The sequence below is a fragment of the Cyphomyrmex costatus genome, unplaced genomic scaffold (genome assembly GCF_001594065.2).
Source record: "Cyphomyrmex costatus isolate MS0001 unplaced genomic scaffold, Ccosl1.0 scaffold30, whole genome shotgun sequence".
In the NCBI taxonomy this organism is placed as follows: Eukaryota; Metazoa; Arthropoda; class Insecta; order Hymenoptera; family Formicidae; genus Cyphomyrmex; species Cyphomyrmex costatus.
This window is the reverse complement of record NW_017277125.1, coordinates 11,271-24,215: the sequence shown is the minus strand read 5'-3', so window position 1 is coordinate 24,215 and position 12,945 is coordinate 11,271. Positions and strand designations below refer to the sequence as shown.

Below are 12,945 nucleotides of genomic sequence, written 5' to 3'. Positions count from 1 at the left end.
CACACACACACACACACACACACACACACACACACACACACACACACACACACACACACACACTACAATGAAGGATTTGTGTATTTGAAGATATATTTTTATTCTTTTGAAAGTTATGTTATAATTAAAAAATAAATTTATTAACACAGGTATGGGACGCTACCGGTCATCAGTTATATTGCAGTAATGTCGGTGATCACCCTGTGACAGCTATTAGTTGGTGTCATTCTTCTGGCGAGTATTTTGCTGTTGGATCTTTCAACACAATCAAGCTTTGTGATAAAAATGGGGTAAGATTTAATATAAATTAAACAGCAGTTGATCTATTACTATAATATACACTGATTTCTTTATTGTTAGACGAGACCTTTACAATAGTATGTTTAACAAAAAGATCTAACGCCTTGTCAGAGTTCATTGTTCTAGAGCAAGTTTGTTGTTCGGATAGATTTTATAAAGTACAGTAATGCCAACCAACTGGAGAAGAAAGAGACTAAAACATATAAACGAACGTACTTGTGAACTTTAGTTAATGTGTTAAAGTATAATTACTTCAACAAGATTAATTTTTTATAGTATACATGTACAGATGTATAACTGTCAGGTAACTTTAAATTGTATATTTATATTTATTTTTTGCCTTAATAAGAGGGACTTTTTCGGCTTCAAAAAATATGCCTTTTTCATAATATCTTTTTGAAAAAGCTACAAAAATCGAATTTTTTGTAAATGAACGTATATTTTTGATTACTAATCATAACTTTTTATTTTGTTTTACTGAAGAATACCCTCCTTCTTCCTAAGCCTTGCACGACATACAGCATTTCGTGGTACCACACGTATTTCCAACCTGGTTTATCTGAAACAAAAAATATTGGGTCTTTTTATATGGAAAAGTTGCCTTAAGCAAAGAAAATGTAAAAAGATTTTTTAAATTAGTTAATATATTTGACCCTTATGTTCAAAGTTTAAAAAATTTAAATTTTTTCATCAGTTTTTACAGAGTTTATAGAAATGATTTTCTTGACCAGCTTGCGCGTCGTGACAACGAATTATAACGAGTATCTATGTTGCTTTTTTATTGTAGGAGAGAAATGTTTGAAATAACAATTTTATTGGAAATTCTGTATTTAATAGCAGCACTAAAAGTGTTCACACATAAAAAATTTTTTTATTTAAATTAATTTTCCTCACGCGTGCACTATACCGCAACGAACGCTTTTGCGTACGGTAAATAGCCAATACCTCAAGCCGTTGAGTTATTTCTCTAACCCCACGCAAAAGCGTTACATTATTTATCGTGTTTCAGTGGTTGCATTCTATGGAAAAAGTAAATACTGGAAGCATTTATAGCATAGCTTGGTCCAGAGATAGTACACAAGTAGCTATGACATGCAGTAACGGAAAACTTTTGACTGGTCATGTTATAGATAGGTAAGTTTTAGTGGTACCATCTGTGCGACGGTATATATTTATATCTTCCAAAATCTACTAATTTTAGATTTCAAAAGTTAACTGTTGTATTCAGTTTTGTAAAAGCTTCCATGTGAAAAAAATTTGATAAAAAAAATTTGGTAAACGTTCAGAAGTAGTGCTCCCTTAAAAACCGTAATTCTTTCAGTAATGAACAAAACGAGTTATAATAAGATGCATATGTGTACAATGTTTTAAAAGAGAGGTTCTAAGATTTTTGTGGGAATAAATTCCATTTAAAAAACGACAATTTTATTTTTTATTGAAATACACAGGAAAAAGTTTTTAATGACTATACGCTTCAGATGTTTATAAATATAAAGATCCTTCTCTCTAGCGATCCTACACACAAACGAGGTCCACCCTATCTTCTTTCCTGCTTAGGATCGCTTAACTAATTCTCACACAAAACGAGTTCTATCCCACTTCCTCTTCTATTGTGGGGCGTACGACTTTCCATGCGAAGCGATATCCATTCCACTTCCCCCCTGCCAGGAGCATATGATTTGACAAAAGTTGTACGTCCCTAGGCAAAGAAGGAAGAGGAGGTCCATGCATTTTTTTCATTTTTGCGAACATTTTACTTCGATCTCATGGCTAATCAGGCTAATATAGATGATAATGTAGAAGACTATAAGAAGCTTTACATCATTCCAATAAAAAATAAAACTGTTATTAATTTTTTTAATAGAATTTTTTCAACAAAAACCATAATAAGTCCCTTCTCAGAACATAATGGTATACCATGGTGGTTTTTTATAACTAGTATTGTTCATTACTAACTGCAGCTTTTAAGGAAGCATTTCTAAACATTTACTAAAAGTTTTTTAAAGGAACGTAAACTCACATTATCTAAAATAGTGTACATATCACATAACAAAGGTATCAAGTAATTAAAAAAATACGAGGTAAATTTTTGTCCAATTTTGTACGATTTTCTCAGGATTTGCTCATATAGTACGTACAAATGTACATGAAATTATTTAAGATTTAGCTTTGCGACCGCATGCCGTTTATCTATATGTATATAAAAATAAAAATGTATATATATTTATACAAGTTTTTTGTATAATCATAGGAAATTAGAATGGGATAATTATGAAGCAACATTGATAAAAAGGAAAATAATTGAGATTAGAGAAATCGGTAATGAATTTCGTGAAGTATTAGAAATTTCTGATCGTGTTGTACATCTCGAATTTGGCTTCGATCATTTAGTCGTCATTACACCCGCTCAATGCCATGTGTACGCTGTCACAAATTGGAATACACCAGCGATTTTTAATTTAAAGACAAGTACCATCTCTGCTGTACTTCTTGCAGAAAAGTAAGTTATTAAATATTTATTCAATATATAATATAATATAAAATAAGATGATATATCTTGCACAAACAGTGAAACTGTTTAAAACTAATTAGAGGTTTATTTTTATACTTAAAACTTTCATTTATCGCTATTTTTTAAATAACATTTGAAGTAAAATAATAAGAAGAATTTATTGGATGAAAAATATCTGTCGTCACTTTGGCCACCAAATAAACTATCGTTTTAACCATTAATGAGATCCAATAATCTCTGTTTTTTGCAACTCGTTGGCTAGCGTAAAGTAACACGATTAGTCTCGCGCTATGTCTTACAATTAGCTATCGTGTTATCTGATACTATCGCTAACTGTGTTTGAATGGAATTTTTGACATACATAATTTTCATGTATCGTTTCTCTAATTGCTCTGTATATAAAAATTTAGCGTATAAAACTGAAATGATGATATTAAAAAATCATTTTCAAGGTATTTATGTTTTATTCCGACTCTTATATATGTTAAAATGTTTTGTAAATTGTTCATCTTTTAGTTATTGTTCCTTAATATTTTTATACACAAAATGTTAATAGAAATAAATTGATGTAAAGAAAAAACACATAGTTGTTTTAAAACATTATAGATACTGTATATTGACATTAATATTATTTGTAAATATTTAGTGTAATTCTTTTGTAGGCACTTTTTAATAGTGGAATGGAATGCTGTATCACTGTACAGTTACCAAGGCCGTTTATTGGGTAGTCCAAGATGGAAAGGTTTTTCTTCAGAACCACTTCATCCTATTTGCATGTCATTGTGTGCTGATACTTTGGTCATAAGAAATCAAAACAACGAAAAACGTAAGATAAATAATAAAATATATTAAAAGATATTATCAAACTTTAATAAGTTTCTTTTTATTATTTTGAAGCTTACATTCTTTTTTAAATATAATAGATTTCTTTGAATTCACGTTGATGGTGGCGACATCGAATTAGTCGACGGTCTGACAAAACTGGTATAGTCACACCATGAAGTAACTCTTACTTCATGAGTCACGCATACAAGTACGAGTCCATGTCTTATATGTTCATTTTCGGTCTGAAGGCCAGCATGGGCTCGTGCTTGTGTGTGATATAGCGCCTCGTCACGATAAAAGGCTAAATTAATAGGCGTGAAAAGTGATGTTTTGACAATGAAATTTTGTGTTGCGTGCCATTTCCATATTATAGTATGTATATATATGTGCCTAATTGTAAAAATATCTCGTACTTATGAAAGTAAACTAAAAATGAGCAAACACTACACTTATAAATTAACTTGGAAAGAAAAAGAGCACTAGGAGTGAAGTGCAGATAACTTTACGCACAAACGCTGATATTTATTAAGCAAAACTTATTTATTAAAAAAATTATTCTTACATGTTTCGGCTCATTTTTTAGCCTTCTTCAGAGACAATGAAAAATTACATAAATAAAATATAATTTAAAATTGATAAAAGGATTAAAAGATGTATAAACACCGCAAGCTTCCCCACAACCGAGAAATAAAATCAGATGACAATTTCATCTTAAAGAACACAATAATATGCACGATAAAGGCAGAAAAGAAAAATACATAAATAGAATGCTGAAGATTCTATTACTAAGACACTACACTTATCTTGGAATTTCATACGTCAAAGCGCATTTTTCATTCGTTTCGATAGCTGTCAAACTGTGTTTCCTGTCGAATATAGGTTCACTTTACGTGCTTTTTACTGACTATCAAGGGAGGAAAGTATAATAGTTTCTGCCGATTTTTACAAATGTTGTAAAGCGATCTCATCATTAAGATTTGTTCAAATTGTCTTTATTGAAAAATGGGACGCAACAAAAATGAACGTGTCATTCTCGCTTATGACGTCACGATTCCAGCATGGCCGTCGCGACTACTCACGAGCCTTAATGTCATTAAAAATATAACATTCTTGGATAATTATAATAAAATAAATGAATTGAAGATTTGAAGGACTCTTTTATATAACAATAATTAACACGTTAAATAGGGCGAATAAGAGTCAAATTAGAATTTAAAATCTAAATCTGTTAATTTATTCTAATATTATATATTGCGAAGAATATCACGTAATGTTTGGCGTTTCGTCTCGGCTTCCACTACTGGACTCATCAGTAAGGCATTGTAGTGGAAGCCTACCTTATACGCCTTGATAAGTTATTAAATCGAGATTCTATATAAAGAGATATACGCGTGTCTTAGCACTTGCGAGAATTTGCGAATATCATTAACAGATTTAGATTTTAAATTGTAATTTGACTCTTATTCGCCCTATTTAACGTGTTAATTATTGTTATAATAAAATACTTTTTTGTTTTTCTTGTATTTATTTTTTAGTACTTCATATTTTGGAAATACCTCACAACAAGCCGATAATTGAAGGTCAATCGCATTTGCACTTGCACAACGTGACACAAGTGGCCTTAAATTACCATGGTGATATAAAAGATCGACAATTGGCATTAATAGATGTCAATAAAGATTTATTTTTAATTGCAATAAGAAATATAGGCTTTGGAAGAATTTGCAAAATAGGTATGTAATATTATATTATATATGCAGGGTATTTCATTTTTAAATATACGCAGAAAGTATAAAGACTCACCCAGTCCTATATCCCGGCCGGCCCTCTATACCTTAGAAACGGTTTTAGATATGGAAAAATGTTTCGGATAAAAGTTGTAGAACATTAAGGGAACGTATAATGGCACCATTGGTTTGATGTTGAGTGACATCACCAAGGTCAGTGCAAGGTCATTTTAAATTTCTTAAATGGGACCCCTAATTTTTATTGCGTACTCTTGTATAGTTTATCCCGAGAGCTTTTTAAAACGTTACAATAAAATACTATTTCATTAAGTATTTTTTGAATTACGAGGATTGAAAGTTACTGGGGGATCTGTTAAATTTACAATGTTAAATTTAATCTAATTTAAGTTGCCACTATATAGTCCTGTTCAATATATCATTATTTTATGTTAAACCAGTGGAATGTTTAACATTTTTAAACAGTTGATCAAGTTGAGTGACTTTGACTCAGTGTTAATTTTAACCTAGTTCGAACTGTGTTTTAAACTATTTAAAGTTATTATTTTAGTATAAAATAATGACATATTGAGTAAGAATAAAGTGTCAAAACTTAAATTAGATTAAATTTGACACGGCATACATTAAAAAATGTGTAGAGAGTTTTAAGACTTTTAGGATAAACTTCAGGGGTTAATAAATTTCAACTGAGGATTAACTTTTATTAAGGAAGTTGTGTTCTTCGATGTATATTTAAGAAGACGCTACGCGTCCTTATTCAACTCGTCTACGAGATCTATCGCGAAAAGCAGCATTGCGCGTGACGTCCAAAAATACTAATCCGCACGTTTCTGCTTTATCGTTACCGTTTTGTAAAAAATAAAGTAAAAAATTTAAATTATATTTATTAGATGAACGATCAGAGGTGTAAAGCCTTAAAAATGAATACAGATTCCTAAATAAAAATTAGTATTTTTTTATGAGATTTCATATTAATTTGTATTCGAAACAACTCTATATAATTTCTAAAATTTAGTAATTTATAGATATCTATAAATTAATTATGTATTCTAGCTGTAATGGCTCAAAATATCGTATGGGCAACCGACGCAAATATATTAGCTGCAATGTTGGATGCAAATCTGTCAGTATGGTTATGTCCTAACTGTGTTCACTACAGTGATCGTAAAGTAATACGACGTACAAGAATCGATAAGGAAAACAGGTATTACATATAAAGAATCGTCAATTTTATAAGCGCGCGCGGGTGTTTGTTAAAAATTTTTACCTTTTTTTTTAAGAGATAGGATGTGACAGAAGATAGTTTAGGTAACGATCGAAAAATGTTGATTTGTGAAACCAGTTAAATACTAAAATGTTAATAATTGTTCTATAAAAAGATAATTCTGTTATATACCATCTATTTTGATCGTGAAAAAAAGTAATTAGAAAGAATATCCAACATATGTGCTGCTATTTGTGAAGTCCAGGTAGTAAGATATAAGGAGACTCTGTAAAATAAAAGTGGACCCATTTTAGGTTTCGAGTTCACTTTCCGATTCTGATGAGCAGAATCTCATTATGCGCAGCACTACTAAATTCACGAGCGCTGCGAGTGTCGAGAATCGGAAACTGAACTCGAAACCTAAAAATGGGTCCATGTTTCGTAGACTGGCGAGACTGAGTGGAGACTCCTTATATCTTCCTTCATGGTGAAGTCTAAAGGAGGATATTTTGAAGAACCAAAAATAAAGAAATTAGTTTCTATTTTATTTTATGTAGCGTAACATTAGATTTTTCCTGGAAAACAAATAAGAATTCATTAATTCTTCTAAAAAAGTTTATTATATTTTATTTCTGGATTTTCAAACTTTCAACATATACATATATTTAGACTATAATTTTTTTATTACATTATTGTTTTTAAAACATGTTTACTTAATTGATGCTTTGTTTATGTACATTTAAACATTTTTAATAATATAAAATATTGTATTTAATTGTTATTTATGTAAGTCGTATAACGTTTATAACCTTTAATTACTTTAAATAATTGTATTTTAATATTGTTTATAAATATTTTTAAACAGCGAATATGGAAAACAGCCTAACATCGTGAGTGTTCGTAATGGTATAGTTATGGTGAGACGTGGAGACGGTGCTATTGTAGCTTCATCATTTTATAATCTCTTCACAAGTTTTTACGAACACATATCAAACAAAAAATTGAAAGAAGCGCTTTCTCTCTGTCGTATAGCTCAGGTAACATTAAATGTAATACATATTGCGTAATGAGTGTTCTATTTGAAACTTCGAATGTAATTATCTCCCAAACTATTCGTTATTCTAATAAATGTTTTAAGTGGAACTTACTTTGTTTCGAAGAGGATAATTTATTATAGTAATACAGATCTTTTCTAAGTGGACGTGTTTCCAAGATTCGAAGGAAATCATTTGAACGTATTAACGTACAAACATCAAAAGATGGATAGTTTACGAGATATTTTATACTTTATTCCGTCATGTAAAATATTAAATATCTCGTAAAATGTTAATTTTTTGGTAATCACACTCTTTGATACTTTTATAACATAATAAAATATATCAATTAATTTAGCAAACGCATAGCTGATTATTTAAAAAATTATCCATCTTGCTCACACATTCTTTTTTTAGTAACTATATATGTACATTTTTTGTTCCTTGTAAAGCATTCTTATAAAGTTCTATATTGTACGCCTCTCTTCCCTCCTACTCATCATCACGAGTCGTTCCATCCGGTGTCCCAAAAGCAGGGCTAGGCCCTTGCCTCTCTATTATTTACTATTTTCATCGCCGATATACCCTTTATCTTCATTTCCTCCAAACTTTTGATGTGCGCCGACGATGTTGTTCTATTTTCTCTCTCTCTCTTTCTCTCGTCTACGGCTGCTCTAGATCAGGACATCAAATCTATCGCCGAATGGGTAAACTTCCTTCATCTAAACTAAATCTATTAAAATCTTGTTTTTTAATCGCTGGTTTTATTATACTTCCCCGCTATCTCATCTTGCTCCATTCAACATTTCTTTGAACTTTATCACAATTCCTCGTTCGGACTCCATTAAAATTTTTGGAAACCATTTCAATTCCTCTTTCGCAGTACTTATGTCTCAGTTAAATGCAAAGCCGTTTTTCTCCGTTTTTGTTTCCGGCTATGTGAAGTTGGCCCCCCCCACTATTGCAAATCTAAAAATGACCATTACCATTCGTTTGGTGGTCGTTTGGTGGTGTTTGGTAGTCCATTCCGGACGTTTGGTAGTCAAAGATATAATGAGAAATGTCAAAAAAAGAAGAACGCGCGTGAAGTTAGCCCCCCCATATCTAAAACTCGGCTTTGCAGACTGCAAATGGAATAATGGCTGTAAGCATTCGTTTGGTGGTCGCTTACTGACGTTTGGTAGTCCATTCCCGATGATTGGTAGTCGAAATTATAGCTGGAAATATCAAAAAAAGGATATATGCGTGTGAAGTTAGCCCCTCATTTTTAAAACTCGGCTTTACAGAATGCAAATGCAATAATGGCTGTAAGCATTCGTTTGGTAGTCGCTTATTGACGTTTGGTAGTCCATTCCCGACGATTGGTAGTCGAAATTACAGTCGGAAATATCAAAAAAAAGATATATGCGTTAGCCCCCACATTTCTAAAACTCGGCTTTGCAGAATGCAAATGCAATAATGGCTGTCAGCATTCATTTGGTGGTCGCTTACTGACGTTTGGTAGTCCATTCCGGACGTTTGGAAGTCTTTTCTTTTTTTGACATTTTTCATTATAACTTTGACTACCAAACGTCAGTAAGCGACCACCAAACAAATGCTTACAGCCATTATTGCATTTGCATTCTGCAAAGCCGAGTTTTAAAAATGGGGGGGAAACACACGCATGTATCCTTTTTTTGATATTTCCGCCTATAATTTCGACTACCAATCGTCGGGAATGGACTACCAAACGTCAGTAAGCGACCACCAAACGAATGCTTACGGTCATTATTGCATTTGCAGTCTGCAAAGCCGAGTTTTAGATATGGGGGGGCTAACTTCACGCGCGTTCTTCTTTTTTTGACATTTCTCATTATATCTTGACTACCAAACGTCCGGAATGGACTACCAAACACCACCAAACGACTACCAAACGAATGGTCATGGTCATTTTTAGATTTGGAATAGTGGGGGGGCCAACTTCACATAGCCTTTGTTTCCTATATTTCTTTCGTTATATTCTAAATATTTCTCAAAAACTCTTATTCTCTCAACTTCTCACAATTTCCTGATGACATATAGATACTAAACAAATATGTATTATGAAAAAAAGTTTTTATTAGCTTGTACTTTTTAAATAACTTATAAGAAATGGATACATATATTTATTACTATGTGAAAATTTTAATAAAACTGACTAGAAGAAAGATAATGTGGAAAATTTATTGTATACTTCTTTCTAATCCACGTCTTCTCTTTGTATTAATTTTATAACTTGTTCTACAGAAATTAACGTAACGTAATCTTTTGTTGTCAGAACGAGATATTGTGGACTTGCATGGCCGTTATGACAACTGATAACAGAGAATTACACGCTGCAGAAGAAGCTTACGCTGCTATTAGTAGATTTGAAAAAGTTGATTATATCAAATACATCAAGGTAATTACATATTTATGTTATTTAAATTCACATACTTTAATTGTTAATATAATTTAAATAATTGTGTGTATGTGTGTGAAATAATACTATATTTTCAGAATATACCCAATGCTACAGAAAGACATGCAGAAATGGTACTACTGGCAGGGGATCTGTCGATGTCAGAAGGTATACTGTTACAAAGTAGTCTGATCAAAGAAGCTATACATATCAACATTCAAATTTATAATTGGAATAGGTACGTTAGAAAGTTATGCGAGACATACGAATTATAAAATGTTATAAAATACGCACGCGCGCATATATTCATACAGGTGCATGTGCGTGCGTATGTATCGATATATTATATATGTTACGTATACATATATTAGTATGTGTAAGCGTTAGGATAGTATTAAAAATTATATAAAGGTTAAAAGAGATAAGAAAACGTTTTTTTTAGCATAAGAAAGGAATTAGGTGCATAGCATAAGTTTCTCTTCGATTGCCATCATGTTGCTGTCAACAAAGCAATAATAATTTCGTTTAGGGCAATCAAAAGGCATTATACGGACAACGGTTGCTTACGCAACAAACGGAAATACTGCAGTAGCAAATTTATTGTCATAGATGTTTCTAAAATCTATTTAAAATATTCATAAAATATTCAGTCCACATTTCTGTCAATTGAATGGAAATGCAATGTCATTAAATAGTATACAGCATCGCCATCAGAGGAATGTATTTAGTTAAATTTCTCGGTTTTGAAAAACGACATAGAATAGAATAAAAGGTGCAAAATTAAAATATTCTTCAATTGTCCTAATAAAACAATTTTTTGAAGTGAGCTCCGAGGGTTCGAAGATGAAAGTATAATACTTATTTTTTAATATTCGAATAACTGAAATGTATTACACTTAAAAATTTTATCACGCTTGTTACGCTTACAATAAAGACCTGGATCACGTTTCGTTCATCAGAGAGTTTGATAACGTTCGTTCATTATGTTAGGGTTTAACCCCTTTTATCGCAACAGTTTTTTTCATATTGCTGTCAGATTGCTAGCAAATTTCTTTTATGTTATGAGAATAGTTTCCATCAAGTTTTGCCACAATCACAATTGTCTTAACCTATAAAACAAAAGAGAAAAAATGTTTTCCTTCGGTTGCGCACAACCAAATTTTTCCAATAAACAGAATTGCTGGAAGCCGCCTCAAGAAAGATGGCGATTCAAGCGACGCAATTTTTATCATATTGATAGCAACATGTGGGAAACTTGCTATATGGATACTTATCGTTTCGCTGCGCTCTAACCACTTGTGTGAATTCGTTCTGTATTAAATTAATGCAAAAATAATATCGATTTTTATCATATTAAATTTTAGGAACTCTATTCTACTATAAAGATACGTTTGGTTGTGTTCATGTTACATAATTTTCAAGCGCAGATTGCGCTTTGTTAATTGTACTAGTATAATTTTGTTTTCAATGTTAACTTTATAATCAATTATATTATCATTATTATTAAGTATGAAAAAGTAGTAATTTTGAATATATTTTGAATACGAATTCAAACTAGGTTTTAAAATAGCAAAAATAAGTCGAAGAATTAATAAAATTAGGCTAGGTTCGACTAGGAAATGATAAGCGAACAGACAATATAGTAACGGAGAATAGTCTTGGAAATAAAAAGGGTTTTGGACATGGTTTGCAATTATATTGGCAACGATTTTGAAGGCAATTATTGAACCTGATCTATTAAAACCGCTCGAGAGATTGTGAAATGTATAGCAGCCCCGCGCTGATTCCAATAACCATAACGAATTGTACAATAAACTAATGCAATCAAATCAAACGAGTAATGTACACAACTTATCAATGCTCTTAAATTTATCATATAATGCATCGCAAATAATTATGTATTAAGTATTCTGGGTTATGTATGTATATATACGGTGATATTATATTTATTAATATTAAGTATCGTTTACTACCCTATTAATATATTCCCCTATTTTGCATTTTTATTAAAGAAATAAAATTTATCTCTCTCTCTCTCTCTCTCTCTGTTTTTAATTAGAGCCTTGGAATTAGCAAGAAAATATAAAAGGCAACTCGAGGAAGTTCTAGATGCAAGAAAAAAATACTTGGAGACCGTTAACAAGAATGAAACCAATCATAACTTTTTAACATTTTTGGTAAACACATTTTTATCACAATTCAATTAAATAAGATAATTTTTAACAAAATATATTATATTAATATCTATTATAAAAAAATATTTTTGTTTCAGGAAAATAATGAGATAAAATAAAGCGAGCATTCAAAAAATTCAAGATATAAGAAAACAGTGGTCAATTTAAGTAGATAAAATGTGCAAGAATTTATTTTAGACTCCTTCTTGCTTATACGTAATGACTTTCCACGCGAAAGGAGAACCTCACTTCACTTCCTGATAATCCGATTTTACACGTAAAATGGGGTCCATCCGACTTTTCTCGCTACCAAAAGGCGCACAACTTTCCTTGTAAAACATGGTCCAATCTGCCTTTCTCCTACCTATGGTTGCACGACTTTCTACGCAAAGCATCTACTTGAAACATCTACGTGAATAAAAAGTTGTACGCCCCTTGGTGGGAAGGAGGTGAGGTAGAACTCGCTTCGTTTGGAAAGTCAAGCGCTTCATGGCAAGGAACGGAATGGAGTGAATCTCATTTTGCGTGGAAAGTTATAACATATTTCTCAAAGCTAAAAATTGTTTTAAATAGTAAAAAAGAGGCATCATTTTCAAAATTTATTAGTAAATTTTTTCAACGAACAACGAGCTACGACTAAAACTTGTTGGGGGTCACTCAGGGTCATGATCTTAAAGATATCGTTTAAGGCTCCTGAATACTCAGCGGAGAACTCCGTGTCGATGGGTAGCG

General features: G+C 31.6%; 1 protein-coding gene across 1 annotated transcript in view; it reads left to right on the top strand.

Annotated features, from left to right (window-relative positions):
- The window catches only part of Oseg5 (intraflagellar transport protein Oseg5), a 20,821-nt gene extending 8,482 nt beyond the window's left edge, over window positions 1–12,339 (top strand). The window contains exons 6-16 of the mRNA XM_018541874.1: window positions 150–290; window positions 1,310–1,434; window positions 2,552–2,800; window positions 3,475–3,638; window positions 5,173–5,370; window positions 6,436–6,586; window positions 7,452–7,623; window positions 9,917–10,039; window positions 10,138–10,277; window positions 12,099–12,216; window positions 12,312–12,339. Of these exons, the coding sequence (XP_018397376.1) occupies window positions 150–290; window positions 1,310–1,434; window positions 2,552–2,800; window positions 3,475–3,638; window positions 5,173–5,370; window positions 6,436–6,586; window positions 7,452–7,623; window positions 9,917–10,039; window positions 10,138–10,277; window positions 12,099–12,216; window positions 12,312–12,332 (1,602 nt within the window). The 3' untranslated portion in view covers window positions 12,333–12,339. The remainder of the gene's footprint in view (window positions 1–149; window positions 291–1,309; window positions 1,435–2,551; window positions 2,801–3,474; window positions 3,639–5,172; window positions 5,371–6,435; window positions 6,587–7,451; window positions 7,624–9,916; window positions 10,040–10,137; window positions 10,278–12,098; window positions 12,217–12,311) is intronic.
- Window positions 12,340–12,945: the final 606 nt, after the last annotated feature.